This window comes from Ictalurus punctatus, chromosome 7, assembly GCF_001660625.3.
Source record: "Ictalurus punctatus breed USDA103 chromosome 7, Coco_2.0, whole genome shotgun sequence".
NCBI classification, from domain to species: Eukaryota; Metazoa; Chordata; class Actinopteri; order Siluriformes; family Ictaluridae; genus Ictalurus; species Ictalurus punctatus.
This window is the reverse complement of record NC_030422.2, coordinates 12871818-12888443: the sequence shown is the minus strand read 5'-3', so window position 1 is coordinate 12888443 and position 16626 is coordinate 12871818. Positions and strand designations below refer to the sequence as shown.

The window sequence follows — 16626 nt, the reverse complement described above, 5'->3', positions numbered from 1 at the left end:
GGATGTTCATACATGTTCATACAGTCTGACAAACAACAGTCGCAAAGGACTATTAAAAATCAAACAGTGTGCACCCGGCTTTACCAGAGACACACAGAGACACACACCTGCATGATTGATCAGGGTGCTACCTAGTTACTTGAGTTTTCTTCCCTTTTTTTTTTTTTGGAGAAGTCAACACCCTTCTCCACACCAAACATTACACCAAACAAACAAATAAATATACAAGTCTGAGCATGTATAATTAAGTTAATAAATTCATTTTTAATAGAGAGTGGTATTCACATTTAATAGGAACAACAATCAGATTTATTTCTGACCAAAAACAATTTCATAATTACCTTCTATAATATACACATGTAATATACATTTATGTATAAACACTACAATTGCTCACTTGACATTGTTTTTCCTTAATTGACAGTTTAATATTTTACAAAAAAAAAAAAAAAAAAAAAAAAAAAAAAAAAGATAGTGTGTGTTTTGAACTAAATGTCTGTATTTTCCACCCTAGACCATTTCAATGAGGCTATTTATAATTGCCTTGATTTTGAAGAAAGGTTGTGTGGAATTATATTGACCATGTGTAGAACCATTATGCTATTTCTAGCCTCCTTACTAGACATAAAGACACAAAGTCAAATGCCTCTTGTTCACATAACTTCAAATTAGACAACTTGCCCCTTGAACACACTGAGAACTACACATACCTCAGTATAAACAACAACACAGGAAACGTCAAATACGGCTGTGAACGGCCTGAGAGAAAAGAAGAAAAAAAAAAAAAAAAAAAAAAAAAAAAAAAAAAAAACAAAGCACAAAGAGGTTTTTAACGCTATTAAGAAAAATATCAAAATTGATATCAGAATCTGGCTAAAAGTAATTCAGTCGGTTCTATAAGCCATAAGCTTTACGGATGTGAGGTCTGGGGTCCGCTTACAAACCCAAGGGTTCAATAAATGGGACAAACACCCAATAAAGACCACGGTAACCACCGTGGTAAATATACCACGGGTACAACAAAAAACTCCAAATTATGCCTGCAGAGCAGAATTACGACTGTACCCGCTAAGAATTAAAATTCAAAAAAGAGCCATTAAATTCCATGCCCTCCTTTAAAAAAAAAAAGAAAAAAAAAGTGAGAGTGTCCCTCCATCACAAAGCACTCAGATACCAAGAGCTAACCCCAGAGGGAAACCTCCTCATCAAGCTGGCCTTACAGTTGACTTTACAATCCAATACATGTCCAGTCAAACCCCAGACTAAATCCCCGTACAGATTAGGGATGGGCGATATCTTATTGTTTGCGATATACCGGTAGAAATTCTCCCCACAATAAGAATTCGTCTTCCCACGATGATAACGATAAAGCCTAGTTCATGACGTATTTGTGTGTGCGACAGACGTATTTGTGTGTGCAGAGCGAAAACAAGTACGGTGGAAGGCGGACGTGAAGCTGAGGAGGAGTTTATCGCTAAACGAGGAGCTACCTCTACAATCTGGAACTGGTTTGGGTTACAGAAAATCAGTTTTACTTTTAAATCAATGTTTGTGTTCCTGAGGCTCTCAAAATCACAGCTATCACTTGTAGCCAAAAACAGTGGCGCACGGTACTATATTTATATCGTCACTGACATCGTTATCGCAATAAATACCAGAAAATATCATGATATAGTTTTAAGTCCATATCACCCATCCCTAATGCATACCAAATCAAATTATTAAAACACAAAAAAGAAAAATATCTAACACACTGGACAGAAGCAACAGCTCAACAGATCTGTCCCTAAACAGAGAATATAAATTGGGAGAATACCCGAGCACAATGACCGACCCTAAACTAAGAAAAGTCCTGATTCAGTGAACAGACCTGGCCATAGAGACACAGACAGACCTGGCTACCAACACAAGACTGCACACTAAATCAAGTGGAAACAGAACGTCACTTTTTAACAACATGCCCTAATTATACGCAAATTAACTAAACGTTTAATCTGCATTTCACAACCCATGAAAAATACTTCAATCTGATGCCAATGAAGAACAAACTCCCACACCTGCTAGGAGAACCCTCAGCAAGCTCAAACCCGGCTGCCCAGTGTGTGAAATCCTGTCCCGAAAAAAAGAGCAACCAATGGAACAGGACCACGAACCGCACCATAACACCAACACTGTAAACATGTACAAAACGCTCAGACAAATCACCGTGTAGTTTCTCCTTCGTCGTCTTTTATTACTATTGTTTTATCCAAGTTTTTGTTTTTAATTGCATGTAAATGTGCATGTCTGTAATTTAATATTAGCAATGCCTTGCAATGTAAAGCCTTTAACCATGCCGATACACCTACATAAAATACATAATAGAAAACATGTCAGCTGTTTAAAAAAAAAAAGGGGGTGGAGGGGACATCTGAGAGCATCAGTATGAAAACCAAGATTGTATTCAAATCCACTATATAAACTGCTTCACTTCTACAGAATTTAAATAATAGACCACAAAAGTTTCTCATTAGCAATTAAGCACATTCTGATTATAAATTTTAAATAGGCATAAATCAAGAAAACAACTTTTAACAGCTAATATCACTACCAAACACTCGATTCAATTATACTTTTTATAGAACACAAATGTAATATAGGTTATACATATGCTCTTTATTCAGGTATTATCACAAATATGCACCAAAAACTCCACTAAACTCCACTAGTCAAATGTTCCTGTACTTTGGACCAACCAAAGCCGAGTATGAGAAGATCAACCTCCGAGACCTGAACATGTGATCTACACTGCGTTAGGTTGAAGTCTGCAGTGTATTCAATCCAAGATAAACTCAGGAATTAGACCAGTCCAGACTGAGCGGATCTCATCGCATTAGATATTTCTCATGTCCCATTTGTTTTAATCAGATTACCAAACATTACATTCTTATACATTCCATTTAACTGGTGTTTTTTTTGCTTTTCCAGACTGAAGATTTCAGGAGACCTTTGGTAGATTTTTCCTCCTTCTTGTGATCTGTAGTTTGTCCAGACGCGTCCTTCTTAGATTCTGATTGTTTAGACTTCTCACTTTCTCTTTTTGCCCTTTCTTTGCCCTTGCCTGGAACACCTTTCTCGAGGTGTTGCTCTGCTGCTTTTTCTTTTCCCACCTTTTCCAATATTTTTGTCCCGGCCGTTTGTCTAGCCGTCTTTTCTTGAGCTAATCTTTCTTTATCCAGTCTTACTTGTTCAGCTTTCTCTTTCACTAGTCTTTCCTTTTCTGCTTTCTCTTTCGCCAGCCTTTCCTTTTCTGCTTTCTCTTTTTCTGCTTTCTCTAGCCTTTCCTTTTCTGCTTTCTCTTTCGCTAGCCTTTCCTTTTCTGCTTTCTCTTTTTCTGCTTTTTCTTTCACTAGCCTTTCCTTTTCTGCTTTCTCTTTCGCTAGCCTTTCTTTTTCTGCTTTTTCTTTTTCTGCTTTCTCTAGCCTTTCCTTTTCTGCTTTCTCTTTCGCCAGCCTTTCCTTTTCTGCTTTCTCTTTTTCTGCTTTCTCTTTCTCTAGCCTTTCCTTTTCTGCTTTCTCTTTCGCCAGCCTTTCCTTTTCTGCTGTCTCTTTCGCCAGCCTTTCCTTTTCTGCTTTCTCTTTCGCCAGCCTTTCCTTTTCTGCTTTCTCTTTTTCTGCTTTCTCTTTCGCCAGCCTTTCCTTTTCTGCTTTCTCTTTCGCCAGCCTTTCCTTTTCTGCTTTCTCTTTCGCCAGCCTTTCCTTTTCTGCTTTCTCTTTCGCCAGCCTTTCCTTTTCTGCTTTCTCTTTCGCCAGCCTTTCCTTTTCGGCTTTCTCTTGCCTTTCCTTTCCGGCTTTCTCTTTTTCTGCTTTCTCTTTCGCTAGCCTTTCCTTTTCTGCTTTCTCTTTTTCTGCTTTTTCTTTCGCTAGCCTTTCCTTTTCTACTTTCTCTTTCGCTAGCCTTTCCTTTTCTGCTTTCTCTTTCGCTAGCCTTTCTTTTTCTGCTTTCTCTTTTTCTGCTTGTTCTTTTGCCAGCCTTTCCTTTTCCGCTTGTTCTTTTGCCAGCCTTTCCTTTTCCACTCTCTCTTTCGCTAGCCTTTCCTTTTCCGCTTTCTCTTTCGCTAGCCTTTCTTTTTCTGCTTTCTCTTTTTCTGCTTTTTCTTTCGCTAGCCTTTCCTTTTCTGCTTTCTCTTTTTCTGCTTTTTCTTTCGCTAGCCTTTCCTTTTCCGCTTGTTCTTTTGCCAGCCTTTCCTTTTCCACTCTCTCCTTTTCTGCTTTCTCTTTAGCCAGCCTTTCCTTCTCTACTCTCTCTTTTTCGGCTTGCTCCTTCGCCAGCCTCTCCTTTTCGGCTTGCTCCTTCGCCAGCCTCTCCTTTTCGGCTTTCTCCTTCGCCAGCCTCTCCTTTTCGGCTTTCTCCTTCGCCAGCCTCTCCTTTTCGGCTTTCTCCTTCGCCAGCCTCTCCTTTTCGGCTTTCTCCTTCGCCAGCCTCTCCTTTTCGGCTTTCTCCTTCGCCAGCCTCTCCTTTTCGGCTTTCTCCTTCGCCAGCCTCTCCTTTTCGGCTTTCTCCTTCGCCAGCCTCTCCTTTTCGGCTTTCTCCTTCGCCAGCCTCTCCTTTTCGGCTTTCTCCTTCGCCAGCCTCTCCTTTTCGGCTTTCTCCTTCGCCAGCCTCTCCTTTTCGGCTTTCTCCTTCGCCAGCCTCTCCTTTTCGGCTTTCTCTTTCGCCAGCCTTTCCTTTTCTGCTCTCTCTTTCTCTGCTTGCTCTTTAGCCAACCTTTCTCTTTCTTGTCTTTCCTTCTCTGCCTTTTCTTTTTCTTTCTCTGCCTGCTCTCTAGCCAACTTTTCAGCCTTTTCTAGCTTTTCTGCTCTCTCCTTCTCTGCTTGCTCTCTTGCTAGCCTGTCTTTTTCTGCTTGTTCTTTTCTTAGCCTTTCCTTTTCAGCTTGCTCTTTAGCCAGCCTTTCCTTTTCTGCTTTGTCTTTAATTAGCTTTTCCTTTTCAGCCTTCTCCTTAGCAAGCCTTTCTTGCTCAGCCCTCTCACTTGCTGCCTTCTCTTTGGCTAATCTCTCATGCTCTTTGCTTGCCTTCTCTTCAAGTAGTTTAGCTTCAGCTTCCTCTTTGGCTTTTTTGGCAGAAAGGATGGCTTTTCTCTCTTCTTCCTCTTGGGCCAGGATGCTTCGGACCTCAGCCAGTGCTAGCTTAGCAATCTTTTTTGCCTCGATCTTCTCATGGATCATCCGAAGCTGCTCCTTGAGAGCTGCCTTCAGTTTGTGCCCAATTTGTCTGGTAGAATGCTCTAGATGAGGATGACCAAAGGTGTTCAGTTTGGTTGATAAAATCTAGCTCTTGCCATGCAAAAATGTAGTTCATGCCTGTGATAAGCTTGTGCAACATAATGTTTTTCCTTTGCAACAAAACACTGCCCCAATATTTAGTGACTAGTGCACTATGTGTTCTGACGCCTTTCTATCAGAGCCAGCGTGAAATTTTTCAGCAATTTGTGCTACAGTAGCTCTTCTGTGGGCTCGGAAAAGACGGGCTAGCCTTATCTCCCCACATGCATCAATGAGCCTTGGGTGCCCCTGACCCTGTTGGCGGTTCACTGGTTGTCCTTCCTTGGATTGCTTTTGGTAGGTACTAACCACTGGATACCGGGAACACCCCACAAGACCTGCCGTTTTGGAGATGCTCCGAACCAGTCGTCTACCCATCACAATATGGCCCTTATCAAAGTGGCTCAGATCCTTCCGCTTGCCCATTTTTCCTGTTTCCAACACATCAACTTCGAGAACTGACTGTTCACTTTCTGTCTAATATTGACAGGTGCCATTGCAAAGAGATAATCAATGTTATTCACATCAGTGGTTTTAAATGTTATGGCTGATTGGTGTATGGTTTAATAAGACGAGCTGCTTCAGTAATTAGGCAGATTCACAGATGAAAAAGCACAAATGAATTTTAATGGCCTACTTTATGGATACTGAAATGCCACTCAAAAATGTAACTGGATAATCACTAGGGCTATGATAATAACCAGTATACCTTCTTGTGCACAAGTGCTGAATGACTGTAGTCTATCTGTCACCAGTGACATGGACACCACCATCTCTTTCCTTCCTTTAATTGCTCGTGAATTTTAGTTACCGCAGATGTGTCTCAATTTATACCATGCAATGAAAGAGGTGCATATATTAAACCACTTGCACAGCTTTGCCACTCTAAGTAAAGTAAGCGGTCAGTGACAAAAGAAAATGTGCTGAGGACAAAGTGTTCCAGGGCTCATGTGGTAACTCCACCAGAAATGCTTTCTAGATGATTCAATCATTACCCAGCTATTTTTAAAAAGGTAAACTACAAACAGGGAAGAATCAATATTGCACAAGCCTAGATTGTGAACATTAATAGTTAGTGAGCACATCAAGCTTGTACAGTCACTAGAAGTCAGGAAAAACTTGTCACATTCACAGCCCTTAGTTATCATTAATATCCACCACAATACAAACACATTCCATGTCAGTGTTATGCCACTCTCTGTTAACCACAGAGACATCTATGTATTATTTATTTGTTCAGACACAGTTTGTCTCCATTCTTAAGGCTATAATAAATAAATAAATTCACATGCTGCATTAAATAGTCCCATTCCTGAAAATCTAGCTTCCTTCAGAATCCATTTCTAATCCAGCAGCAGGTTTGAACTTTACCTTCAGTCAGGCTTGGAGAGTAGCGGAATATATGTTACAGCGTTACGTAATCAGGTTACACTCAACTGTAATCAGTTACAGTTACATCAAAAAACAAAGTAATCAGATTACAGGTACATTTTGCAAAAAAATTGGAATGCTATGAGGATTGAAATTTTTTCCATTTAAAACCGAAGAACTTAATCTTTTGACATAACAATATAGACAGCTGCTTGATTATAGTTCTGGTTCTCTCTCGCTAGTCGTGGCTCATATGAGCAACATCCTGGAGCATGCGCAAATTAATTTGGTAGAAATGAACACAAACTCTCTGTTCTCTGAAATCCTTTCGTTAGGGTGACCATATGTCCTCTTTTTCAGACCTTAAAAAAAGCGTCCGGCTGGGAATACTAAATTTGAGAAACTGTCCGGGATTCGGCTGTAGTTTCATTATGATGTGCTTATGGTCTAATACTGCATCATGTGTGGGCACGATTGCATTGCTTTAACCCCTCTCTGTAATTCCCGCCTTCTCGCACACCGATTGGTCGATTATAAAAGGCCTGTGGCAACTATTGGCCAAATTCCTGCCTCTCACCCATTAGCCTACTCTCAGCGAGCGTGTGAAAGTGAAGCGCTGGTGTGTGCAGCATCAAACAGTTGCTTGACAATAGCAGCAAATGACAGCTGTCCTGAGTCGAAACAACACCCATATAAGGTTATTTTTAATTTCATGCTATCACATTGCTTTGTATTACATGGTCATTCAAATGTGTAAATGACGGCAGAAGGTTCACTCGTGGCATCGGATATTTTATTTTAGTACATGGACATTCAAAAGAATGTAGGAATTTATATATATTTACATGATGCTAATAGAGATAATAGTGTCTTTTTCCGTGTATTAAAATCTGCATTCATTTTTAACGCTATTAGGATACACACAAAAAAAAGGGGGGGGGTCCTCTGTTTGGAAAACCAGAACATGGTCACCCTAACTTCTGTGATGTAATGTTACTTGCATCAGGGACGATGATCTTTTATTTATTCATTTATTTATTTCTTTTCTTAAAACATGTCCAACCACAGAACATGTTTTTAAGCTCTAAATAAGTGTTTTAGATCACGTTGCTTTTCTCTTGACTTTATTTACATGTGTGACCTTGAAGTAATCCAAAAATAATCAGATTACATTACTTTCATATTATGACACCTGGATTATGTTAATGATGACATATTTTATGAGTAATTTGTAACTGTAACTGAATATATTTTTAAAGTAACCCTCCCAACCCTGCCTTCTGTAGGAAGATACATCTCCAGGAACACACTAATCTTCTTTCCAACCTACAGTTCAAAACAACAACAAACCAAACTCCACAAATAAAATCAGCACAACCCATGCTAAATACCTTTAATTTTCTTAAACACCTCTTCTTTATTCTTCTCAGCTGCAGTGATAGTGGGACAGTAACATTAGTAACATTAGCATGTTTTATGTCACACTTTTTAACGTTATCTCACATGAATGCTTAGCAGTTTACTAGCGTAGAAAATCACATCTGACACAGGAATACTGGAACAATGATAAAACAGCAGTTTCATCAGCAGGTCTTTACTAATAACAGGAAATGAACAGCATGCATTTATATCCCACAGCAATTATAAGCTGAAATGCAACTTACTTGGTACATACAGACAGGTGAGAGATTAAAGTGTTAAAGGAAATGACCTCAAATTACAGGGAATTACAACAACTCGAAGATAAATGCTATGAAGCAAATAGCAAATGAAGCATACATTGCCTGTAAATATTTATGACGCATATTATTCAAACATATTCGACAATATCCATCCAGTTTAAACAAACATTCTTTTCTTGCTGGAACTGAGATGAGTCAATCATTTGCCTTTGGTTGTAACTGAATCACCAAGGCTTTTACCCATTACATCACATGCCTTTTCTTTAGGTTGTAGAAAGCAGACTGTATGATTGGCTGGCATCAAGGCAAGAAGACACACTGTAGTATGATCCACCAACCCAAGCACGGTTAATATTAGTATTAGTATTAGAGGTAACAACATTACCATTAGCATGCACATTTGGGGACCTTGTCAGTTCTTGCTTTCAATGGAAATGAAAATCTATGCAGCCACGACTGGGATAACAAGTGATCACAAATTATGATAACAAGGAGCAATCAAAATTTTTCAACTGTAAAAACACACCTAGCAATTTCAACAACAGAGACAATTTCAACTACATGCCGGCCTGAGCTCACACACACAGGCCACTTCTAAAATCCCAATGAAGCTTGAAGCTTACAAGCAGTTCTAATAAGCCTGTGCTACAAGACACAAAGAGCCACAACAACCAAAAAAACCGTGCTGCTTTCCTTAAATACCTTTGCTTGCGTTCTTTATTTTAGCGGTCTCAAAAGTATTTTCTGATTCTGAAGAAGAAGAAAAAGTTATTATAAATGTAAATCTGATTACATATAGGAAAGGAAACCATTTGCCCCAGTTTTTTTTTTGGAATAAACTGTTTAAAAAGGTCAAGTATAGGTCTCTTTTTTTTTTTTTGCACAAACATTGACAAACTGAAATTAATCTTTCTTTGTCAGACATGAAGTCATCATATAAAACCAGTTGTAGCATGTGAAACCACACACACATACACTAAAGGTTGACTGACGGATCGGTTTTGCAGATTAAACGGCACTGATAACTGATTAATGGAACCATCGGGTCATCGGCAACAATCCACACCGATAGTTTTTCCCCCCAATTGTGTCCGTTATGGGAGCGGCTGAGAACTGTCCGCCATCATTATAAAGCATGAGAGCAGTCTCTAGGGGCGAAATAAAACCCCATCACTGACCAATTTTGTTGTGTTATTTGAAGTGTTTTTTTTAATTCATTTTGGAGTGTTATGGTTTAATTCAGTATCGGTTGATTAATCAGTCACTGGCAGATACTGCCCAATTTAGTTATTGGGAAAATCCACTATTGGTCGACATCCAACACACACACACGCCCACAATCTCAATAATGAGACTATAATGAGACTTGCTGTTCTCCCACTCACTTCTCAAAATGGTTTTTGATGTAAATGATAAACTGCATGATTAATGATATAAATTTATTCATCGAAAGCTACAATCATGACATCGTGGCATATTCAAACACAGTGAGGCAGTCGCTAGCTCAGTGTTCAGGTTCCTTCTCTCTTTTGATGGACTTTTCAGTTTCTTTCTAATGAGCACCTGATGAAGACAGTACATGGAGCAAGTGGTATAAACCAACAGAAAAACACCTTCTGGATTCATGCACATAGACAAGTCAACACTGCATGCAGGAGCAGCCAAAACTCATTTTCCTACACAAGAATAAATGCCATGCTCCATCTGGAAGGATGCGATAAGAAAGGTGTGTTTGGCGAGTCATTATTGTTAAAATATAAACCAATGATGATGTGACATAGTAAACTGATTGTGTGAGGACACTCAGATCACACAACAGACGCCCTTCATGTCACTTTTGTGGGTTAGTGCTTTTAGGTTTTTGTCATTTTAAAATCATTAACAAGAATTCTTTTAAAAAAGATAAATCACGAGGCACAAAGGAAATCAATATTGTGCAAGCCTAGCTTGTGAACATTCAGCATTAGTGAACACTTCAAACCACTGAAAATGAACACACGTAATATTCCATGTCAGGGTAAAGTCTCTCACTGTTGCATACTGAAACATGTCTATTGTGTTACTGTCCATTATGCATTCATTCAGGTGACGTCCACTTTAATCCACACAAATCTGAAAACGGCATTTTCGTTTTAAAACGCTCTCTAGAATTTTCAAAGGTTTTCCCACACTGAAACGACTGAAAATGCTTACATCCCCATACTGCACAAGCATAAAAACGCAAGAAGCTTTGGCCTCAGACAATGAGGTGGAGTTGTTGATGCAGGCTGTACAAAGTGACAATCTTTAACAACGCGATCAAGCTCGATAGCAGGCAGAACAACTGCAGTACAGCATCGTCCACCATCTTGTTTGTTTTGAGTCGAATGGGTCATGTGACAAAAGATACACCATTGTTTTTGAATATTTCCGTTTTCTTAGTCCACACTACCATCACTGGACAGAAGGCCAAAACATGAAGGAAAAAAATAAGCATTTTCTAATTTATCCAGATTAATGTGGACGTAGGCTCAGACACATTTCATCTAGCAATTTAATTTAGCACAACTAGCAATTTCACTGACTACGTTTACATGGAGAGCAATAATCTAATTACTGACCTTATTCTGAATAAGACAATATTGTGATTAAGGTGTTTACATGAGTTGCTTTTAGAATATTCCTTTAATGTTCCCGTTTTACATGTTAATCGATCTATGTTCTAGAACGGCACACGTCGTTACGTCCCCACGTCATGCCGTCTGACGTTCCCTCCAGAATTTCACATAACATACAGTTCGTCTTCGTTATGGTACTGTATACAGTTTGGGGTGTTTTAATTTTTAATTTTATGAAAGCTTCAAGTGCAATTAATTATTTGTCGTGCAAATATACGACTGATTGAAGCCGTGGGCTGCGTCCAAAACCGTGTACTTGCCTACTATATAGTAGCCAAAATACATGCATCTCACCCACTATATACTGCAGTAAGTAAGTACGCAGTTTCGGACGCAGCCGTGCACTCTTGTTTGCCGTCAAATGTGCGTGATCGTGTCCTGTCGCAAAATACGGTGAAAACTCTCACACGACGTTAATAGTGTGATTAAGGTGTGTACATGTCTATAATGCACATCGATAACGTGACTGAAACAGGAATACTCCACATGTCTTAATTCCATTTGCGTTTACTTCGTGTATGACTTTAGTCAGATTAAGATCATCAACAATCACTGTTTACATGCTAGTTTCTTAATCAGAGTATCATCTTAATATCAGATTATTGTTGTCCATGTAAACATACTGAATGACTCTTGTGCAGAGCTTCCTACATGCCAAAATGAACACACACCCACTCACATGTATATATTTAATGATTGCAAGCTACAAGACAGTGGACAAGCTGCTTTCCTTAAATACCTTTGCTTGCTCTCTCATTTTTCGTGGTCTCAGGCGATTTCTCTGATTCGTAAAGGAAAAAATGTTATTAGATATGTGAATAACTGATTGCACATAAGAGGGTGAACCTCCAGTCTCAGCTGTTTTGGGGAATAAACTGTGATAAAACATACCTAAGGTTAGGGTTTGACTTGTAATTAAATAGTATGTGAAACACTCATACTCTCACATACACAAACAGATAAACATCAACCATCTAAAGCTTATGGGTCATGATCTCTCTCAGCAATATGGACATTGCCCAAAGACATTCGTAAGCATGCAGTTCAAAGCATGTTGGTACACACAACATTCACCACATTAGGTAAAGCCTGTAGCTGCTGGCTGAATACGAGAGCTGTTCTCTGACTCGCTTGGTAAATGGTCTGCACTTATATAGAGCTTTTATCCAAAGTGCTTTACACTGCGTGTCATTCACCCATTCACTCACACACACACATGCAAGGCGCTAACTTGCCATTGGGAGCAACTTGGGGTTCAGTATCTTGCCCAAGGACACTTTGGTATGTGGAGTCATGTGGGCCAGGAATCGAACCGCCAACCCTCCGATAAGTGGACAACCCACTCTACCACCTGAGCCACAGCCGCTTCTTAAAAGGGTTGTTGGTACAGGCACGAGAATTATGCTGGAACTGGGAGCTCGGAAATTGTGTCATTTTATACCACCACGCATTAAATACTACAAACTGCAAAAAAAACACAACACCCATGGACGACTCTGTCTTTTGCCAGCAGCAAACTAGCCAGCTAGCTGCGATAAGTGAATGAGTGATCGATATTTACCTTCTCAAAACCACGGTCTGTCAGTGGTATAGATTTAACAAGATAATTTCAATTTCAAGGTATTTGAATATAACCACAGCAGCACTATTAGAAAAAAATTATAAATAACAAAACACTAATATGGGGGGCATGGTGACTTAGCGGTTAGCACATTTGCCTCAGACCTCCGGGGGTCGAGGGTTTGAATCCCACCTCCGCCCTGCGTGCATGGAGCCTACAGGTTCTCCCCGTGCTTCGGGGGTTTCCTCCGGGTACTCCGGTTTCCTCACCCTGTCCAAAGAAATGCAGTAGGCTGATTTCCAAATAGTCCATTGTGTGCAAACGTGTGTGTGTGTGTTCGTGTGAGTGTGCCCTGTGATATTTTGCCACCCTGTCCAAAGTGTCCCCCACCTTGTGCCCAAAGTTCCCTCCCTGGATAGGCTCCAGGCTCCCCAGTGACCCCGTGTAAGATAAGTGAAATGGAAATGGATGGAAAGCACTAATATCCCAGCTTGATGCACATGCAATACTTTAATTTGGCATTTTCTCCTCTTTGTATGCCCCCATAGTTTTCAGATTTGAAAGTGACTACACTGACAAAAAGGCACACTTGTAGTGTAAAGTTCCATGTTTGAACAAAACCAGGGAAAAAAGAAGAAAAAAAAAAAACCCTTCACTGCAAATCCTCTCCAAACCTGTGTACTGGCATATAGGAGAGTGATCACACACACATGGAAAAGAACAATTTGGAACAGTCCATGCAAGGTCATATTTAACCTGACATGAATCAGCAAAACAGAGACGTGACATTTCTTTCACCATGTGCCAAACACACAAAGATCGAGCTCTATGGCAAGCTTCGTTGACCATTTCAGACTCAGAAGGCAAGCGTAGCAGCGCATTCCTCACAAGACGAGCACATTCAATACATTCTCTTAAACGGTCTCTAAACTTCTTTCAGGTCAGGCTATAGGACGGCAGCTCAAGTTACTGGACTAACGCCCTCTGACTTCATGACATACCAGTGACCCTCTCCTTCTCCTTCATAACACTCTCTCCATCGCCTCCACCCTCACATGGCATCAGCACATCACACAGAAATGCCAGGAAGCTTTTTAACAAATCAGAACTGCCATCTGCTAAAGCATCATCACGCTCTCTGTGCGCAGAGACAAGGCCCTTACAAAAGTCAGCCAAGCCTATGAAGCAGGAAGAGCACAAGTTAGAGTGAGGAATGTAACAGAAAAACAAACAAACAAACAAATAAATAAATAAAGCAAGCACATACTTAGCTTCAGTTCATTACATAACTCATTCTAGACTGCAGGGTGTGATTGTATTTGCTTTACGACATAGTGTTGAGTAAGTTCAGTGTCAGTTTAGATTTATCTGAAATATCAGCGTTCACCCGGAGCGTCAGCAGTAAACTATTTTGCTGGGTTTTTTCCTAGTGTGGTGTGCTATAAGACAAACGCCGTGTGTCATTACAATTAACTGCCTATTTTAGCGTTATTAGAAAACTACACTGCAGGGGACTCCGGGAAGTTTTTCAGCGGATCATACCGAGCACTGCAAAGATGCTAATATTCTAGCTACTGTACGGTCGGGTTTCTAACATGAACCACAGCAGCTTGTTGCAGCCAATCACATGCATTTATGTAAATTATTCGCAATGAGGCAGCTTCATCAATAATGTGCTGCGTTCACGCCGTGTCAGATTTACCGTAATTACTAGACGACAACCCAAATGTTCTACTCAGAAATACTATGAGATAACTACATTGGAAGTGCTCGCACAGTAGTCAGGTGGTACAAGTCAGAGCTCTCAGAAAAGTCCTAGTTTGTAATTACGAGTTCTACGAGGATGTGAATACGGAATCTTATGGTAATTACAACGCTACAGACTTTCAGAGATATACAACCTTTCTGGTTTGAGTTGTAAAGTGATGACATGGGTTATTATAAAGAGAGAGAAGAAGAAAAAAAAAAGGCGACAGTGAAAACAGAATGGACAGAATTACAGGTTTATTGTCCAATGCCAGTTTAAAACTTATCTCTGGCTCGAAGAGTGGCAAGTGCCAAAAACAACTATTAATATGTTAACAAATTAATTTATAGCCATGAACTACTCACTAATAGGTAACAAGTCATCAACATTGAGTCATGCTTATCTGGACCTTTGTAAGCAAGAAATTTAAACTGCAGTTTAATACCCTACATACTGTATAGTCCATAATGAGAAAGGTGGAGCTACATAAAATCAGCCAAACACAGCTTTAATGAGAGCTTCAGAAACATTTATTTGCCTTATTTGCTTTCTATGGAAAGAAATAGGGGAAAGAGGGTGCTCTACTGAGGCAACAATTAATCAATCTGTAGGTTTTCAAGCCAGTCTTTAACTGTGTTTACATGTTCGTCCGGTTCTAGCTCACTACAGACCTGAACCAGTTAATAGAGTTCAGACAGGACTCAAATGAAAACGAATTTGGTGTATATTTCTCCAATCTACACAATGTTCATAAGCTTCATTTAGATACCGATATTAAATACTGTGCAACATCAAGCAGGCAGAGTTTCGTATCCTTCATATAAACGTTTAGAACTACAGGCTGGGAATTAAGTACCTTATTCAATCCTGCAGGAAGCACACGCATACACACGTACACAAAAATATATCCAAACCCTACTCAAAAACTCACCCAGCAGAACTTTGGCATCTTCCACATCAAAGTCGCCGTCACCATCAGAATCATAAACTTTTCCAAGTGTGCCTGCAATGGAAGAACAGGATTATTTCTCCTTCATATGATCAGACCACAGCACAAAACCCAACAAAACATCAAATGTAGTTATTAGAGGTCGACCAACTGATCATTTTGATGATTAATCAAACGGATAACGGAGTGCTGGAATGATCGGTTATCTGCAAAGATCCAACCGAAAGTTTTTCCCGGTGGCGTCTGTTTGCGGGAGCAGCTGAAGCCTCTGTATACTTCTTTTTTTTAATGCATACGCTAGCGTATGCGCACAGTCATACGCATAACCTTTCAAACTATACTCCATTTGACATATACACAGGCAGTCGACGCATGCGCATTACAACAACTTGCACTACCCCTCATGGCCTGCAGGAGCCAGTACAGAGCCGTAAAGCAGATCTTTCGGTGTGAAGGACAACGAAGAAGAACAATCACAACAACACGAAGAACGATGCTTGGGCAATCTCTCGCCACTATTAGCACCCATATACAAATCCTTATACGCTTTAAGGCAAAAATTATAACCTGCACTCATTTGAGCTACCTTGAGAATCAACAGCCCTGGGTCACTACTGCCACCTTGTGGAACAACTAAATAGTGCAAAAGTATTAAATGCGCATGTGTGATAGTTAGAAAAATCGGGTGGCGCGTACGGTACGTGCATACTCTGCTGATGATGAAATTTGTGTCACGCGTACTGTACACTATTCCTAGTGTATGCGTAAAAAGTGAAGTATACTTTCTGCTTGAGAAGGGTCCGCTGTCATTATACAGCATGAGAGCGGCCTCTAGAGGCGACACTGACATTGTTGTGTGTTATTTAAAGTGTTTTTTGATTCATTTAGTATGGCTCCATTTTTATTTGTTATTTGGAGTGTTGGACTTTTTGGTTCAGTTAAGATGTACATGTTTTAATTACTTTAATATTTAATAACAGTTAATACATATTAATATTTATATCTTTATTTCAGTACGGTATATTTTTTGTACTAAAATTCGGCAATATTTTACTTCGAGTGTTCTGTTTTTATTCAGTAAAAATTTTAAAAACTACCGGCTGATTCATTTGTTAATCGGCAAGATTATCGGTAAATTTACTAGCAGTCAACCTCTAGTAGTTATACTGTTATACGCATTCTTACTTGAACTGAACACAGGACTTGTAGTGATTGGTTTTTATACATTTGACGTAAATAAGCAACACAGTTCTCATTTCAATTAAAAGCAAAATGATAGAAGATTCTGCAATATTTTCGATCTGTTTTGGCAAAAATTATATTAAGTTCCATGCTACGTTAAGGGGAGTGTTGTAT

General features: G+C 39.6%; 2 protein-coding genes across 21 annotated transcripts in view; one reads left to right on the top strand and one right to left on the bottom strand.

Moving 5' to 3' along the window:
• Positions 1-16626, top strand: part of zgc:56231 (KISc_KIF23_like and GBP_C domain-containing protein) — a 185905-nt gene that overhangs the window by 45161 nt on the left and 124118 nt on the right. The gene's annotated exons all lie outside the window — the stretch shown is intronic.
• The window catches only part of unm_hu7910 (un-named hu7910), a 32764-nt gene that overhangs the window by 10295 nt on the left and 5843 nt on the right, over positions 1-16626 (bottom strand). For 10 of the 17 annotated variants that reach the window (XM_047156729.2, XM_017471780.3, XM_047156732.2 and 7 more), the window contains exon 3: positions 15253-15324. In XM_047156729.2, the coding sequence (XP_047012685.1) occupies positions 15253-15324 (72 nt within the window). Of the gene's footprint in view, positions 1-139; positions 5267-8065; positions 8105-9058; positions 9107-11752; positions 11795-13575; positions 13753-15252; positions 15325-16626 lie in introns of those variants that run through there. The other 7 variants (XM_053681229.1, XM_053681230.1, XM_053681232.1 and 4 more) reach the window with 6 other exon arrangements.